This window comes from Onychomys torridus, chromosome 9 (assembly GCF_903995425.1).
Source record: "Onychomys torridus chromosome 9, mOncTor1.1, whole genome shotgun sequence".
NCBI classification, from domain to species: Eukaryota; Metazoa; Chordata; class Mammalia; order Rodentia; family Cricetidae; genus Onychomys; species Onychomys torridus.
In genome coordinates, this window is record NC_050451.1 from 51525889 (window position 1) to 51541265 (window position 15377).

A 15377-nucleotide genomic window follows, 5' to 3' on the forward strand; every position below is an offset into this window, starting at 1 on the left:
AGAAAAGTTGGAAAATACTCATTAACAAATAGAAAACAGGTTTGATAATCATGATACCACCATCCAGAAATACCATGTTTACAGAATCTATGACTTAACAAAGACTCTCCATGTTGGCAAACAGCCATCCTTCTGTTTTCCCTACAATAACAAAAATTCTTTAAACAAAAAATAGAATCCTATTAAATGTATTGATTTTTTTCCCCCTCTGAATACCTTCATCATGGACACCTACTATGATGCATTTTACACCCAGATGTGTGTGAGTGTATATATGAAAGTATGCGTGGTATGTGTGGTGAGAGAGAGAGAGAGAGAATATGTGTGATGTATGGTGGGTGGAGGGAGGGTGGTATATATGTATGATATATGTGTATGTATGTATGTATATGAGTGTATGTGATGTATGTATGAGATAAGTATGTATTAGTGCATTAGTGTATTGTGAGATGTCTGGGTGTGTATATCAGTATATAGAATATGTGTAAGATGTGTGTATGTCTGTATATGAGTGTGTATGGTGTCTATGTGTGAGTATGTGGAGTCTATGTTTGTGGTATGTGTATGTATGAGTATATGTTTGTGTATGGTATATATATATATATATGCGTGCATGTACATGGGTGTGTGTGTGAGAGAGAAATGTGTAAATGTGTAGATGCATATGGTTGTGTGCGGTGTATGCACAAATAGTGCTGTACTACAAGTCTAGTCCTCTCTTCACCTTCTGCCCCAGAACCATTTTGAGCTCTTCCCAACCTGCTCTAGCTCAGTGCTTATTAACATGCACGAGGTCCTAGGTTCAATCCCCAATACAACAATACAGCACTCAGCATGTATGCACATGTACACATGTAACATGTACACAGCACACACACAAAAGATCTGCTAAAGAATACCTTTAAGCAGAACATACTATTGAAACCTGTCTGACTTAATTTAGACTACTTATGGCGGGGATACATGTATACATACACACACACACACACACACACACACACACACACACACACACACACGTATCACAGTTAGACATCCTGGTATGTCATTAGAGAATTGGGACTGAAGTTCTCAGCGTGATGGTCAGCAGCCTGCCAAGAATGACACACGTCACCCCTCCAGCTTCCCCTCTGCTCTGGTCTGCCTTTCAGCTATCCTGAAGTCGCCTCAGCCCTCTCTGCCTCTTCTCCTCCCTTCCTGCTACAGGTCTCAGCCTACTTCCTTCTACAGAGATCCCAGCCTACGTCAGAGCTACTCACTCACCTGCTCTAGCCTGCCAGAGCTTCTGTTCCCTCCCAGAACACTGCTTCCCTTAGGCCTTCAAACTCTCAGACATTTTGATGACTAACAATATCCTCATGACCTCTTCCCTAATAAATGATAATCTCTGTGATTTTAGGTTCTCTTTATTCAGCACTGTATCCCATCCTCAGGGCCTGACAGTTAGCAACCCTTCTGTAACTGCCTCTGTGACTGAGGGTCAGCTGTCTCTGACACATAAGTCCTGGTTCTGGAAGTCTAACCAGTGCCCATGGTTCTTTGTCATACCGCTTCTCACTGTGGCTGCTCTTGCTTTATTTGACAAGACCCCTGAGTGGTTGGACAGTGACTCCTGCCAAAAATGTGACCAGCCTTTCTTCTGGAACTTCAAGCAAATGTGGGACAGTAAGAAAATTGGCCTAAGACAGGTGGGTGACATGTGCTCTCTTAGGTGCGGTTATCTGGAAGTGACCTAACTGTATAATCATAGAAGGAGCAGCCCCTGGGTGGAAGCTGTAGTGGACCCAGTGATTTTATAGCTGCGACACCTAATGTCTTCTGCAGAGCAGCCCTCCCTGAGGTTGGGTTTCCTAGTTCTAAGTGCTTGAGTGGTACGGCGTTAAAGCTCTAATGGCGGCTATTGAGGTATGCCTTAATATTGGAGGTGTCACAGTAGCTCATGTTGGCGCCAAACCATGAAATACGTGAGGATTTACTTCTTAATTATTAGCTTCCCCTCCTTCTGCCTTGGTTTTAGTTGTTTGGACCACCTGTTTATAACAACATTTTCAAAGTCTGATTTTATGGTTTGGGTTGCTCTTCCCCATGGAAATATAATGTTAGGTTACCTGGTGGAACACTGCTAGAATGAAGACAAATGGGCTGGATCAGAGGATACAGGTTTGTAATCTCTCAAGGTAGCACTTCCTCAGTTCAGCCAGCTTTAAGATCTGGCCATTGGGTGCTCCTGCTGCGTGCAGCTCACAGTAATGGCATGTGAAGAGGATGGAGAGTGGGAAATGGAAGAGGGAGGCATGCTTCCCAGAAGCCCTTACTCTGACCTGAGACCAAAATTAAAGGGAGTAGAAATCTGATAGGCCCTTGGTGGGTTTCAGGACACTGTTGTGTTGTGGTATGTTGTGTTGTGTTGTGTGAGTGTGTTTATGTATGTGGTATGTAGGGTGGTGTGGCGTGATATCATGTATATGGTGTATTCAGTGAGTTACTGGGGGAAAACTGTTTTTCTAATCCTTTTAGCACTTTATAGCGCAGTCAAATCATGTTAAGTATTCTGGTTTACCTTCATCAAATATAAAATAAGCCCTTTTACTTAAGACACAAATAAGTCCCAGTCTGGCCGCCTGGTGTCAGCCTCCCCACTGCTGGGATTGTAAGGCTGAGCTGCTCTGGCCAGCTCTGGGGCACTCTGGCCTGGTGTCCTCACCCGAGAGCAGATGGTTCACCAGTGTGCCAGGGCTGCAGCCAGAGCCATGGCAGCCTGTTTGCCTTTTCCTCCAGCACCACTGCCGGAAATGTGGGAAGGCCGTGTGCGGCAAATGCAGCTCCAAGCGCTCCTCCATCCCACTCATGGGCTTTGAGTTTGAAGTCCGGGTCTGCGACAGCTGCCACGAGGCCATCACAGATGAAGAGTAAGTCCCACGCCCTGCACCCTGCCGGGTCATGGACAAAGCCCCACTGGCATCCCACTCCAGAGCTAGTCTACCTGCCTAGTTTGCCAGGGGTGTAGTACAGACAGAAACATGCAGGAAAAGCCCTGTACCACCAAGAGGTTTCTGTGATCGTGAGAGAGAGAGATGGGTGAAGAGGGGATAAGCTCAAAGAACCACCCGCTGGGTTCCCAATAATCTCAGGGCATGTATCAATTGCAGATACTCTCAGTTAAGCTGCCTGTTCACCCACAGAATCTCCCCGGGGAGCTAAGGCCAGGACTGGCTTTAGTGCCCAGGCTGCTGTCCTTACAGATGTTGAGTCTCAAGGGCTCTAGCAGTTGTTAGGTTCTGGGAAGAGCTAAACCCATTTTTCCAGGCTGGAAGTAGTTCCAGGTGCCCACCACTCAGTCTGCATTCTGCCTGGTATCCTCAGACCTTAGCTCTAATTGGAATGAGCAACTCTAAAAATTGAAAACTACCCCCAGACACTATCGAGATGAACAGAAACAAGTTGCCCCCCATGAGTTCAGGAGGATAGCCAGTCTCTAGTCCTCCCAGCACTGTGTGGTACAGTCAGATCATGTCACCCTATCAAATACACATCAAGATGGCCTTGCTCAAGTACATGTTCATGTGCACTGATTATTTGCTCATTCAAGCACATGAAGAGATTAATGAGTGTTCTAATCATTAAAGAGAACTGAGGGGGGCCTTAAAGATGTTTGAATCCAATTCTTCATTTTATCAAGACAGAGCTGAGTCTAAGAAATTCCAAGTTAAGCTAAAATCATTTACCGTGATCATTTTACTACTGAAAGTCTTTCCTGTAGATTCAACTGAAGCCAAGAGACAGTCATCTGAGTGCTCACAGCAGTGTAGAGACCCTGAACCACAATGAGGAGGTCTGCTTGGCCTGCCCAGCTCCACCTCTGGCTCTTCTGCCTCATCTCTGGCAAGCACTCCAGACCTACCTACAGAGTGCCAAGGCAGCCAATGGGCCTCATCACTAAAATCAGCAGAAAGCCATAGGCCCAAGGACACAGAACAAGCAGTGGTGTGTGTGTGTGCGTGTATGTGTTAAGATATTATTTATGTTGCTTGGTCATGTATACACACACACACACACACACACACACACACACACACACACACACATACACACATTGCTTAGTGGAACTTTTGAATACCATTTTAAAAACTTGTATTTGTATTTACACCAGTAGGAAAGGAAAGGAAATATAGATGATCTTCAGTTTGACAGACAGTAGTGACTTGGACATTTTAACAGCCACACTTTTAAAAAACAGTAGGCCAAGCTAGAGTATATTCCTTCCTCCTAAGCACAGACTTGGCAAAGGTACTGTGGTCTTTGAAAGAGTTCTTTAAGGCACAGGTAGAGATTTTCTTGGATGCCATCACAACAGAACACTTTCCTGAAGGCCCTTGGGTACGTTCATCTTCCCTATTCTGGAGACCAGAAGAATCATTTTACCTTGTTTTCCTTGTTAAATCATGTAACGGCTAATGAGATGGCTTGGTGGATGGAGATGCCTAGGCCTGGCAGCCTCAGTTCAATCCCTGGATCCCACACGCACGCTAACAGGAGAGAACCAATTCCTGAGGGTTCTGATCTGGATGTGTGCACTTACACACCCACACTACATGAGTACTTACACACCCACACTACATGAGTACTAAAACCATGTAACAGATGACCCAGGAGAGAGAGCAGGAGCATCCCTAACAGTGAAGCAGTGTTAGCCGGGAGGCTAAAAAGGAGGCTCTGAGTCACCCGGATCCCTCTCATCCATGTACCCCCCTCTTACTCTGGTATTGCTCCTTCCAGACGTGCGCCCACAGCTACCTTCCATGACAGTAAGCACAACATTGTGCACGTGCATTTTGATGCAACCAGGGGATGGTTGCTGACTTCTGGAACTGACAAAGTGATTAAGGTAAGGTGCCCTTGTCAAGCTTCCTATTGCAAGACCTTGTATACAGACAGGAGGATCTGAGAGGTTGTCTGTGTTCAGGTTATCCACGGAAGTGAGCATTGTTGAGAGCCCACAGCACTCATCACTCTGTTTTGCAGCATAATTTACTTAGGATATGATCTTTAAAAACCCATACTAAGAACCTGTGGAGATTGTTCAGTTGATAAAGTGCTTGCAAGGACCTCGAATTTAAAAAAAAATGTAGGCATGATGACAAATGCTTTTAATCGCAGAGCTGGAGAGGCGGAGTCAGGTGTACCCCAGGGGACTAGCCTAGCAGCCTAGCTTAGTCAACAAGCCATGGCTCTCCGTGAGAGATGCTGTCTCGAGAGACAAGGTGGACAGCTCCTGAGGAGCGGTGATTGAGGTTGTCCTATAACTTTCACACACGCTAGACATGTGCAGAAGTCACAAGCGTAACATGAGTGACAATACCCAGGATTCCCAGAGGGAGGGGAGCTTCTTGGGAAGCTCTAGGAAGCAGGTGGTCTTGAACTGAATGTAGGTTGGAAGGCAGGCCTGGAATCAGGCACCAAGTCCTACAGAAGCTTTTTTCCTGCTGAGATGAATACTCCAAGAGTGTTTATCCAAGACTCTGAAGCCACATGGATTCACGACCATAGCAGAGGCCCAGGACAGCGGGCAAATTCTGTCAGTCTGTCCTACTTTGGAGACAGCAACAAGATGAAGTTGTTAGAAGTGACTGTATGCTGTATGCTATAGGCTGTATGCTATAGGCTGTTGCTGTATGCTATATGCTGTATGCTATATGCTGTATGCTATATGTTGTATGATAACTGGGAAAAAACAAAAGCCCACTTCGAACTGAAGCCATTCTAAGCATTGTTCATCCTCGGTACAGTTTGATCTTAATTCATCCTTGGCATTTTTCTCTTTTGCAGTTGTGGGATATGACCCCAGTAGTGTCCTGATGTCTCGCCCAGGGACTAGAAGATAGTTTTCACTAAAGAAACACTTGTTTGAGCCTGAAATCATTACAGGAGGAGCAAAGTATACAGATGGGCAGGAAGAGAGACTGAGGGAGGCTCAAAGGGATGTGTAGCCTCCCTGTCCTATTGCAGTGAACCAGTGGGAGAGCACTCCCAGGACTCTTCAGTTGCCCTTCCAACATAAAAGAAGATATTTTTTTACCAAATGGTTTATACAGCCTGGCTGTGCTGCATTGTTTTGGGATGTTTAAGCTTCTGTGTTTCAGCCTCCATTGTTCTCGTTGCTTTCTGTGTCAGGGAAAACACAACAAAACAAGAAAGAGCTCTATCTGTTGAAGATATGGTGTCGTGTAAAACATGTTCTTCGCCTCAGAGTGTCCCAGAGAGCCTTTCTCTGCTCTTCCTTCACCAGCCACACTTGCCGCTCGCCAGAGTGGATGGTTCCGGTTTGTTCTGGTGTTCTGCTGTGGTGGCCAGACAGGAGCTGGAAGACCATGCTTGTATGCCGAGTCACCTGTGGGGAGCAGTGTTGTCAGAAGTGCCTGTGCTCCCGCTTCAGCGCCGACCCACCTTAGGAAGTGCTTCCAGAAACCGCTGTCCACTGTCAGCCCGTCACCAGTCCGGTGACTCAGCCTCGCCATGCAGTGCCTGTGTCTTTCTGAATTCAGTGAGGGCTGCTGGAGCCTTTTGCATTTTGGACTTTGGGGATTTTGGTTTTGTTTTGTTTTGTTTTGTTTTTTTTGTAGCTTCCCTTCATTCATAACATGAAAGACAAACAGAGATGTCCACGCTTGTCATGAAGGTGCATCTTTCTACGTGGTGTTGCCTCTGAATGTGAACGTTTATTGCTTTAAGATTAGAATCCTACTCTCTTCACCATCCATATTTAGTTCCCCTTTTAAAACCAGGTATTTACGCATCTTTATGATAATGTATACTTTTCAATGAAGCCGATGTGTGATCTAAACAGAGGTACTAAGAAACAGAGTTCTCCTAAGGAAATCAGCCCATCTTGCTGAGGTGCAGTAAGGACTCACTTCGGGATGTCAAGGTACATTAAAGTAGTAGCAAGCCTGTGCCTGGAAATTGGCCCGTCCAAGCACGTCACACATGCTCACCCATCAGGAATACCAGTGAGGTTGCCGGGTCAAAGGCTCGTGGGTAAACAGGCTGATTGCTTGCCCTGACTCTCCATGTCACGGTATCTTCTTCACTTCTGATTTAACAGGTGTTTCCTGGCAGGAAGTACTTAAATGAAATTACAGTCCTGTTCTAGAAAGGCAGTTTCTCCATGGTCATTCTTGCTTCTCCTTCTGGAGGAGACGGTAGTAACCATACTTGGGTACCACCCTTAGCACTAACAACCCAGAGTGCTTCCTAGGAAAGGCGTCCGGAACCACTTCTGCTGGCTGGCACTGGGCAGCAGGGCTGGTGTACACCTCCCAGAGCCATGCCCCTGGCAGCTGTGATGTGAGAGCAGAACTCTGCACACACTCCAGGAAGTCATCGCCACTGTGGTTTAATGGTCTGTTCCACGAAATGCCACCCAGCTTCAGTCAGGCCACTAACTGGTTTGGGTCTTCTGTGCGTGATCACTCCACCACAGAGCTTTGCAAAGGGAATCAGAGCTAAAATATGCAAATATCTTTGGAACGGTTGATTGCTGGAGTCCACAGCCACTTGGCAAGTTGTAGAGAACTGTATATTGGAAATCAGTGATAGAAGTGAGTCTCTTTGAGCTGGAGCATGACTGCACATGGGGAAGGAATGCAGTATTAGGGAAGTGAAGGCTAGGGCACCCAGCAAGCCTGTGTGGATTCCCACTTACGTATAGATGAATTCAGACTCCTAGGAATGGATTACCTTCATTGGAACACTTTTTACACTGTTGGATGGCCCTCCACACCTCTCTAGTCACCTCCCAGCTACAGCCCATCCCAAAGAGTCCCCAGAGGTTGAAACTTGTCAGTGATGAAAATCATGGTTGTACCACAGATAACCAAGGTTTCCACTGCTCTGCCCTTTCCTCTTAGCCAGGTGGCTGCTGAATTCATTGAGAAGAGTACGTCAGAACAACTATATATGCACATAATAATGCACTGTGAATGCTTGTGTTTGCCTGGTGTTCTTAACCCACAGAGAAAAGCTTGCTGGTGCTGATGGATTGCCAAGCATTCTCTGAAAAAGAAGGCTCCATCCATCAGGCATGAGCACAGGCCAGCTCTTGGCTTGTCTCTCCTCTGATTCAAAAATCACAGATCTGTCATCCTGTTTGCTTTGCACTTTGCTTTGGTTTTTTTTTCTCTACTGTGGAAACCTCAGCTCTGGTGATGGCAGTGAGTACAGCCTTGTTCCTAGTTGGTGGATGAAAAACATCTAACTGCTAGTTTCTCCAAAGGAAAGCATTTAACAGAGCCACATGGGTGTGTCTCCACCTTAGCAAAAAATGGTTTTAGAAATAACTACTTGGGATTTTGTGTCATTTGATAAAAGGCCAGTCAACATAATTTATTTCTCATTTAATTGTTTAAATGATTCATGAAATTACAACATTGAAAGGGAATCTTGAGATCTCGAATATCCTAGGTTAGTCACACCAGGCAGTTAGATAGAGCCGAGGTGTAAATAAGAGAATCTCGAAGAACATTCAAGGAACAATGGCTTTTGCTATTACCAATAGCAGGGTAAGTAGGCACAAGGGGCAAACCCCCTTGCTTGGGGCAGGAAGTCTCTGGAATCAGGTTTGATACTGTTTTGAGCAAATTTGATGTAACTTTTGGTGCCTGCCTGTGTTCTGAGTGGTGCATGTTCTCCCCAAAGTAGGTAGTCCCATATATCTGTATGTCATACCACACCAACCACCCCAGGGACAAAGTTGAATCACACATTCAGGGCCCTAGACTTCCCACTGCCCTGCTGGCTAAGGGCTGCTCCACTGAGTCCAGGCTTCCAATGTCCATCCTTGTGAGACACCACCTTCTTGGCATCTCAGTCATGTTTTAAAAGTGTACTGTATTTTTGTTTAACATCAATCCTTTAAAAGCTTGATTTTAACTTTAAAGCAGAAGAATAGCTCTGAACTATGTGTCACAGCTAGTACACAGAAATATTCATTTAATGGGGCCTTTGGTTTTGCTTTTTCATAGTATTTAAATATATATGTATTTGTATATAAGTGAGCTTGTTCACTAAGATTTATATTTTGAAGCAAAAGAAAAGCATTTTTCCAAAGTGCTCCTATTTTTTTCCTTTAAAATAATGTTAGGTTATATCTTTGCTGGTGTAAAGGAAGATACTCAATACCTTGATGAAATGACACTTAAGTTCATCACCTTTTTTCAAGCTGTAGGTCCTACCAGGAACGTCTGTGTGCTCCTGTAAACTGTAGCTCAGCTTGACAGCCAAGAACTGCACACCAGCCTTGCGGGGTTTGGGTCTGCATTTTCACCTTTTGACCCCGGGTTCCCCCAAGAAGCCTCGACGCTGGCAGAGACAGCAGTGCCAGAGCCTGTCGTCAGCGGAGATCAGATCTCTGAGTGAGGCATGAATGCTCCCTCCTAGACTTCCCTGACTCTGAGTGTTGCTTATCACGGGACTAACCCCAACTGTCACCCGTCAGAGGCAGCCCCACTCAGGCATATGAAAACACTGGCAGGTAAGGGCAGCTGCTTTCTGGCCTTTTCCACCAGGACCTAGTTGGTGTGGTTTTAGAAAAATTGGTGAACTTGATTGTTAGTACTATCTCATTTAAAAGATACCTCCAAGTGTTCACCTTTAGGTGTTGAGAGAATCTGACTAGGGAGACAAAGGATTTAGGAAATTCAGATTGGTGCAAAAGGTAGGTTTCAAATCTGATTTAAACATTCACATTTTGTTTTTGTTTTTTCTTGGTTCTTTGGGATCCATAAGAGGGTGATTTTTTTTTTTTTTTTAAGGGAAAGCAGTTTGAGCTCTTTGCTTCTGTATACTTCTTATCATTCCAATGGATATGCAGCTTTTCGTTCATAGCATATGCCAATGTGAAGTATGGACCAAAACACATCACCACCATTGCCACTGTTCTGTGTGTGCTTGTGATTGATGCCATTTGCCTTGCATTCATTTCAAGTGGTGTTTTCAAGGTATTGTCATTGGGGAGGGAAAAGGCTTCCGTGACAAGTGTAAAAGAAACTGTTACTAACTGAACAGCGGGACGGTACTAACCCTCCGCCGGGCCTGCCTATTGCTGCATCGTATCCAGGGCTTGGGTTCTTCCCGCTGCACGCACAGCTGCCACCTGGGCCCACATCTGGATGTGGCTGCCGTAGGTCTGATACTTTATGGTTTGTTTTTTTTTTTCCTAGAAAAAATCAGGAATTAGGTTAGGCAAGGGCTCAGATAAGCATGCCATAGAGCCTGAAGCTAGAAGCTAGACCAGGCCTCTCCACAGTGGTTCTAGCCAACCCCTCTGGCAGTTGCTGGGCTCTGTGCCACTGGATTCCACCAACCAGACCCACCACTCTTGATCCCGACCTCGTAATTGTGATGAGGTGGTCCTGAGTGAGACTATTCTGTGACATTAAGATGACTGTATCCGGTGCAGATGCTGCTCAGCACTGTGAATGTTTCTCTTTCCTTGTTTACCCTGTACTGCCCCCAGCCCCTCATGTATGTGCAGCCTATTCCAATGTACCGCTCTCAGAGCAGTGGCCTCTGTGGCTTAGAATAAATGTCCGAACACCTGCCTACCATCTTGGTCCCGTCATTGTCAAGTGTAACCGTATAAACCTAGCGACTCTTGATGGTTCTGACCCATCAAGGAGGCATGGGGAAGTTTCCAGGTCACTCTACACCTGGCTATGTGTAGACCTCAAGAAGAGTTACCATCTTAGGTTAGCCATTGTAGGCCAGCCTGAGCTCAGCACGTGGGCTACCGCTATGTGTTTCTCTTTAATGTGGGGTGCATTTTCTGTGCACAGTAGAGTTTCCAAGTAAAGACCAAGAACTTGAGGGTAAATAGAGTCAGAAACTTCACTGACCCTTGAGGTAAACAGAGTCAGGAACCTCATTGAAAACCCTTGAGGTAAATAGACATAGGAACCTCAGTGAAAACTCTTGAGGTCCATTTTATGGAGAAGAAAATAGGTACTAAGAAACAAGGGACCCCTGTGAGGAGGAGCTAGGGAGGGTGTGGCTTGGTCGCCCGCCCGAGTACTCCAGAGCTCCTGTCCCTGTCCTTCCTGACAGTGCTACCCAAGCCCGGCCCAGCAGGAAGCACAGCTTTCTTCCCATAGGAAGGAATGAGGCAGTAGACAGATGGTTTCAGCTGCGCCTCTCCTGCTAGTCTGGCATATACCCTCCAAGCAGGTTCATACAGAGAAGTCCCTTCCTCGGCGTTCCCTAGCAGTCCATCAGCGTGGGAATGTCTCCAGCTGCATGGATGAACATAGCTGAGTTTCTTCCACTGTGGGGACGAGGCTCCTTCAGTTTACCCTGACCACCAAGAACATGTACAAGCAGATTCGGAACACATTGGCTTCTTTTGTACCAACTCTGAAGTTACCAAGAGAAGCTGAAATGCAGAGGTTTAGGTTGTTGGGGTGTTTGTTTGTTTGTTTGTTTGTTTGTTTTTAAGTGTATCACCCAAAGGCCAGGTGGTCCTCAAAGGTTTACAGCCAGGCCTTATTTAAATTGCTGCTGAAAAAGTGGATTGTCTTCCAGAGACATGCACAGCCAAGCAGTATACAGCCTTCTGTCTGGGCACAGAACACTTGTCTAGGGGTTGGGAGTCCCCTCAAACTCGGGGTTAATGAGTCGTACCCTTTGATATCTTAGAAAATCAAATAAACGAGAAACATGAAAGGCCCTGATGCCTCAGTGCTTTGGAAGCACCCCTGGAAAGGAGCCTCTTTTTCAGGCCTCTAGTCCACAGCGCTGGCGTTTTCCCTGGTTACTCTTGGCCCCATTGGTGTGGCCTGGCCTATTTCAGTCCCCTTTGAGAATTTCTGTGAACTCTTCTTCATAGGCCAGAACAAGGTAGGTTTAGGGACCAGCAGATAGCAGCCAGGGCCGGGTAGTATGAGAGGGATGTTTGGAGACAGTTCCATTGTCCTAGAACCCAAAGGGCACCAAAGAAAAGACTGGCTTGTGCCTGAGGCCGTGTTCTGTTTGGGCCCCATCTCCTCCCTGCCACTCTAGGAACACAAAACCTGAACAGTAAGAGCTTCTGAACAGGAACAAGGTCAGCTACTGCCCTTGAGTTCCTGTTTTGGCCAGTTGCTGCTCCCACGGGACTTGGTAAGCTTCCCAGACATCCACCACCCAGGTAGGAACCAGGGACAGATCACGTGTTCAGAGGACACATCAAGTTCATTAAGATAAATGAGAAAGGGGTTAAGATTAAGGCTCAGTCACTTCCAAAAACTCAGCCAGACCAGCTGAAGGAATCGCCTCACTAGGGTTTCTAGGTACAGTCAGAACAGAGGAGAAAGTCCCGTCGCCGGGTGTCATGGCCAGGAGGGCACACCATTAAGGGCAAGTTGCTGCTTCATTACCAAGAAGGAAGACACAGCGAAGAAATCAGCCAGTGGGCAAAGGGGTTCCTACAAGTGGTGGGCCGAGGGAGTGTCTGTCCCTCAGCCTGGCAGGGAACCCTGACATCTCGCCCGGGAGGAGGAGGTGAGCTGGAGTGTGTGTCTGCAAAGGAAGGGATTTTGTATGGTTTGACTTCTTAATGCCAAATACCAAATAAGTAGGGTAGGACAATGAAGTGTTCTCTATTTCAAAACAACACGTATCTAAGCTGTTCAGAACTAATTCCAGAAAGCCTTTCTCTGAAGGCCTTGAGTGTGGCTGGGTTGAAAATGCTGAATGTCAGGGCCGGGGAGTGTGTTGGGTTTCCGTGTCCCCCGGGTTTCTGGGCACCTGCCCCTGGATCAGCCCATGCCTAAAAGATGCCTCTCTCAGATGCTAGCTGTGGCCTTCGTGAACTGCTGGTATTTGCTTCTTTTTAGCAAGAACTCCCCCATCTCCCCTGCATCTCAGCATACCGAGCTCCCAGGCCTGAGCCAGCACCCACCAGCACCCACCTGGTGTCTGCCCTGCCTGTCCCTGTCCCAATGGTAACCTTAGCCCTCCAGATGCACAAGGGACCCAGCAGGGCTCTTTCTGCCAGCACTGTTCCCATCAGACCCCAGAGCAGTGTCTCCAAGTGCAACGTGTTGGAGAACAAAACAGATCCCTCAAGAAGCCAAGGGCAGAAGAGAAACAAGGATTTTAGAGAAAGTTCATCGAATCCAAGGCAGGCCTCATTTTCTACATTACAGATAAAAGAAAAACATCGGTTTGTTATGGAAAATGTGAGCTGTATTGAGCTTTTAAAAAGAAATCTGAAACTTTCTGCTGGACTCCTGAGACCACAGGTGACCACTACAGGGGTCCACTCGGTCCTCTAGGACCCCTGGCCAGCCAGGCACCAGCACTGACCTGTGCTTCCTCTCACATGAGGACAACACATGGCCACATGCACAATGACTCAGATGTCAGATCCAGCAGTGGCCTTCCGCATACAGAATGTGTAGACACAAGTACTGTTGGCATTTTCAGGGTGGTCAACTTGCAGTTGAAGAAGCGGGGTCCAGGAGAGGAGGAACCGAGTATTTTACACAAAAAAGAATTGAGAGACTCAGAGTCCCAACCCCACCTAGTTTCAGCGTCATGTGACTTTCTGTAGAAAATCCACTTCTGTTCACCCCATAAAGAGAGGGTAATGGCACACCAGAGAAACGAGCCCTCCAAACCCAGTGAACCAGTGAGTTGGTGGGTATTGCTTACAGGAGCGTGAGAACTTACTGGCAGACCACAGAGTGCTCCCCTACCCCAATAACTGTTGACTCATGTATCTTGGAGGCTGGGGGAAGCTCAGAACCCCTTCCTCCCCATAAGGTGATGTTAATGGAACCAATCTTAGGAGAGTTGTGGAAGTGATCACACCTGCTCTAATTTCATTTCATGCCCAGAGGACAGAGCTCCCCACACCTAGTCTCCCTGATAGCCAAGAACATCTTTCTTGTGCACATGACAGGAAGCAGTCAATATCCTAGACTGGCAAACCCCTAAGCTAGTTGTGGAACCATTTTTCTCCCAACTGACACTTCCTGAAAGGAGGAGAAAGTCATATAAGTCCCCAGAGTCACAAGACCTGCCCCAAGGTTATAAAGGCAGCAGGAACCACTAAAGAGAGAAGAGTCCTGCCTGCCAGCTGAGCTGCTTGCAAGGCATGCAGGGAGCTCCAGGACAGTTTCTGTGTCTTATGTCTTCACCCAGGCTAGGGTGAGCTTTTTGGTCATGCCCCCACACCCCCATGAATAATTCCAATAGACTCATTTCTTTGGGCTGCTGGTGCCCCATCTGAGGTGAACGAATGTCCCTCCCCAGGAAAAGTCACAATGCCATGTCTCTGGAAATTGGCCAGCACCAATGCATACCTTTTCCTAGAGGAATGTGGTTGGAACAGAAAGGAGATCCTAGGACCTGTGTGTACCATTTAGATACCTGGCTGGACCTGGCACTCTCACCTATAACCCCAGCATTCAGAGAAGTCTGCAGCAGAAGGCTCATAGATCTGTGGCCAGCCTGGCTATCTATTGACCCCCACCTCAAAAAGTAAAATGGCCTCAGGTGTCTTCATTTGATGGTATGGTGCAGACAGTTTTGTTTTGCCATGCACGTTTATCAGTGGAAGGGGAGTGGGGGCAAATAGATGTCTTCTGTGCTGGTACTCCATGATTAATAATCCCATCTCCATTTACCAGTGCTGTGATGAGCAGCGTTATTTTCCACGTCTTCATCCCTTGGGATGAATCCTAGAGTGTCTGTACAGGCATTAAATCTGCTAACGCACACTGACAGACAGCACACCTATAGTGTGTTTGAGAGAGCCTGGATCTCCAGAGCTGCAGCAAGAGCATCTCGGAAGGCATGGCCTCTTGTGCCTCAGTTCCCTCATTTGCCAACAATGCGATGACAAACAGTGCCTGGATGTATGGTATAGTCACATGCCTGCCGATGGTTTGTGGTTCTCACTTTGGGGAGGTGCAGAGAGCCCCCACGAGCTGCCTGGGGTCACAGCTAAATGAGGTCATAGCTGGTGGCAGATCCAGAAGAGAGCCATGCTGTCCTTCACTTTTGCTTCACCAGCCTTCCAGGTGCTTCCAGATAATCCCAGCACTCTCATTTCCTCTGTGCACCCATAATTTCCCAAGTCCTGGGTGGTGTTGAGGTGACCCAGATGACTTGGACCTGCCCGCTGTCATCTCAGGCCATGTGCAATCCTTCTACCCTAAAAATAACGTTCACCAGGACACAGAGACACCCCAGGTGCCTGCTCTCAGCTGTGTACAAGGCAGACTTGATAGCAAAGTTCTGCTTTTGAGGATGAGGTTCTACCTTCCTCCATGGGGAGGAAACAGCTCATCAGTCCTGGTTCTGCTGGTTTTAGGGGATCCCAGGGAGGTTCAAGCCTG

At 46.9% G+C, this 15377-nt stretch overlaps 1 protein-coding gene across 2 annotated transcripts in view; it reads left to right on the forward strand.

Annotated features, from left to right (window-relative positions):
* Wdfy2 (WD repeat and FYVE domain containing 2) overlaps window positions 1-10602 on the forward strand; it is a 144699-nt gene extending 134097 nt beyond the window's left edge. Inside the window, exons 9-12 of one of the 2 annotated variants that reach the window (XM_036199019.1) lie at window positions 1587-1688; window positions 2779-2909; window positions 4777-4885; window positions 5827-10602. In XM_036199019.1, coding sequence (XP_036054912.1) covers window positions 1587-1688; window positions 2779-2909; window positions 4777-4885; window positions 5827-5856 — 372 coding nt within the window. In that variant the 3' untranslated portion in view covers window positions 5857-10602. The remainder of the gene's footprint in view (window positions 1-1586; window positions 1689-2778; window positions 2910-4776; window positions 4886-5826) is intronic. The other variant, XM_036199020.1, reaches the window with a different exon arrangement.
* Window positions 10603-15377: the final 4775 nt, after the last annotated feature.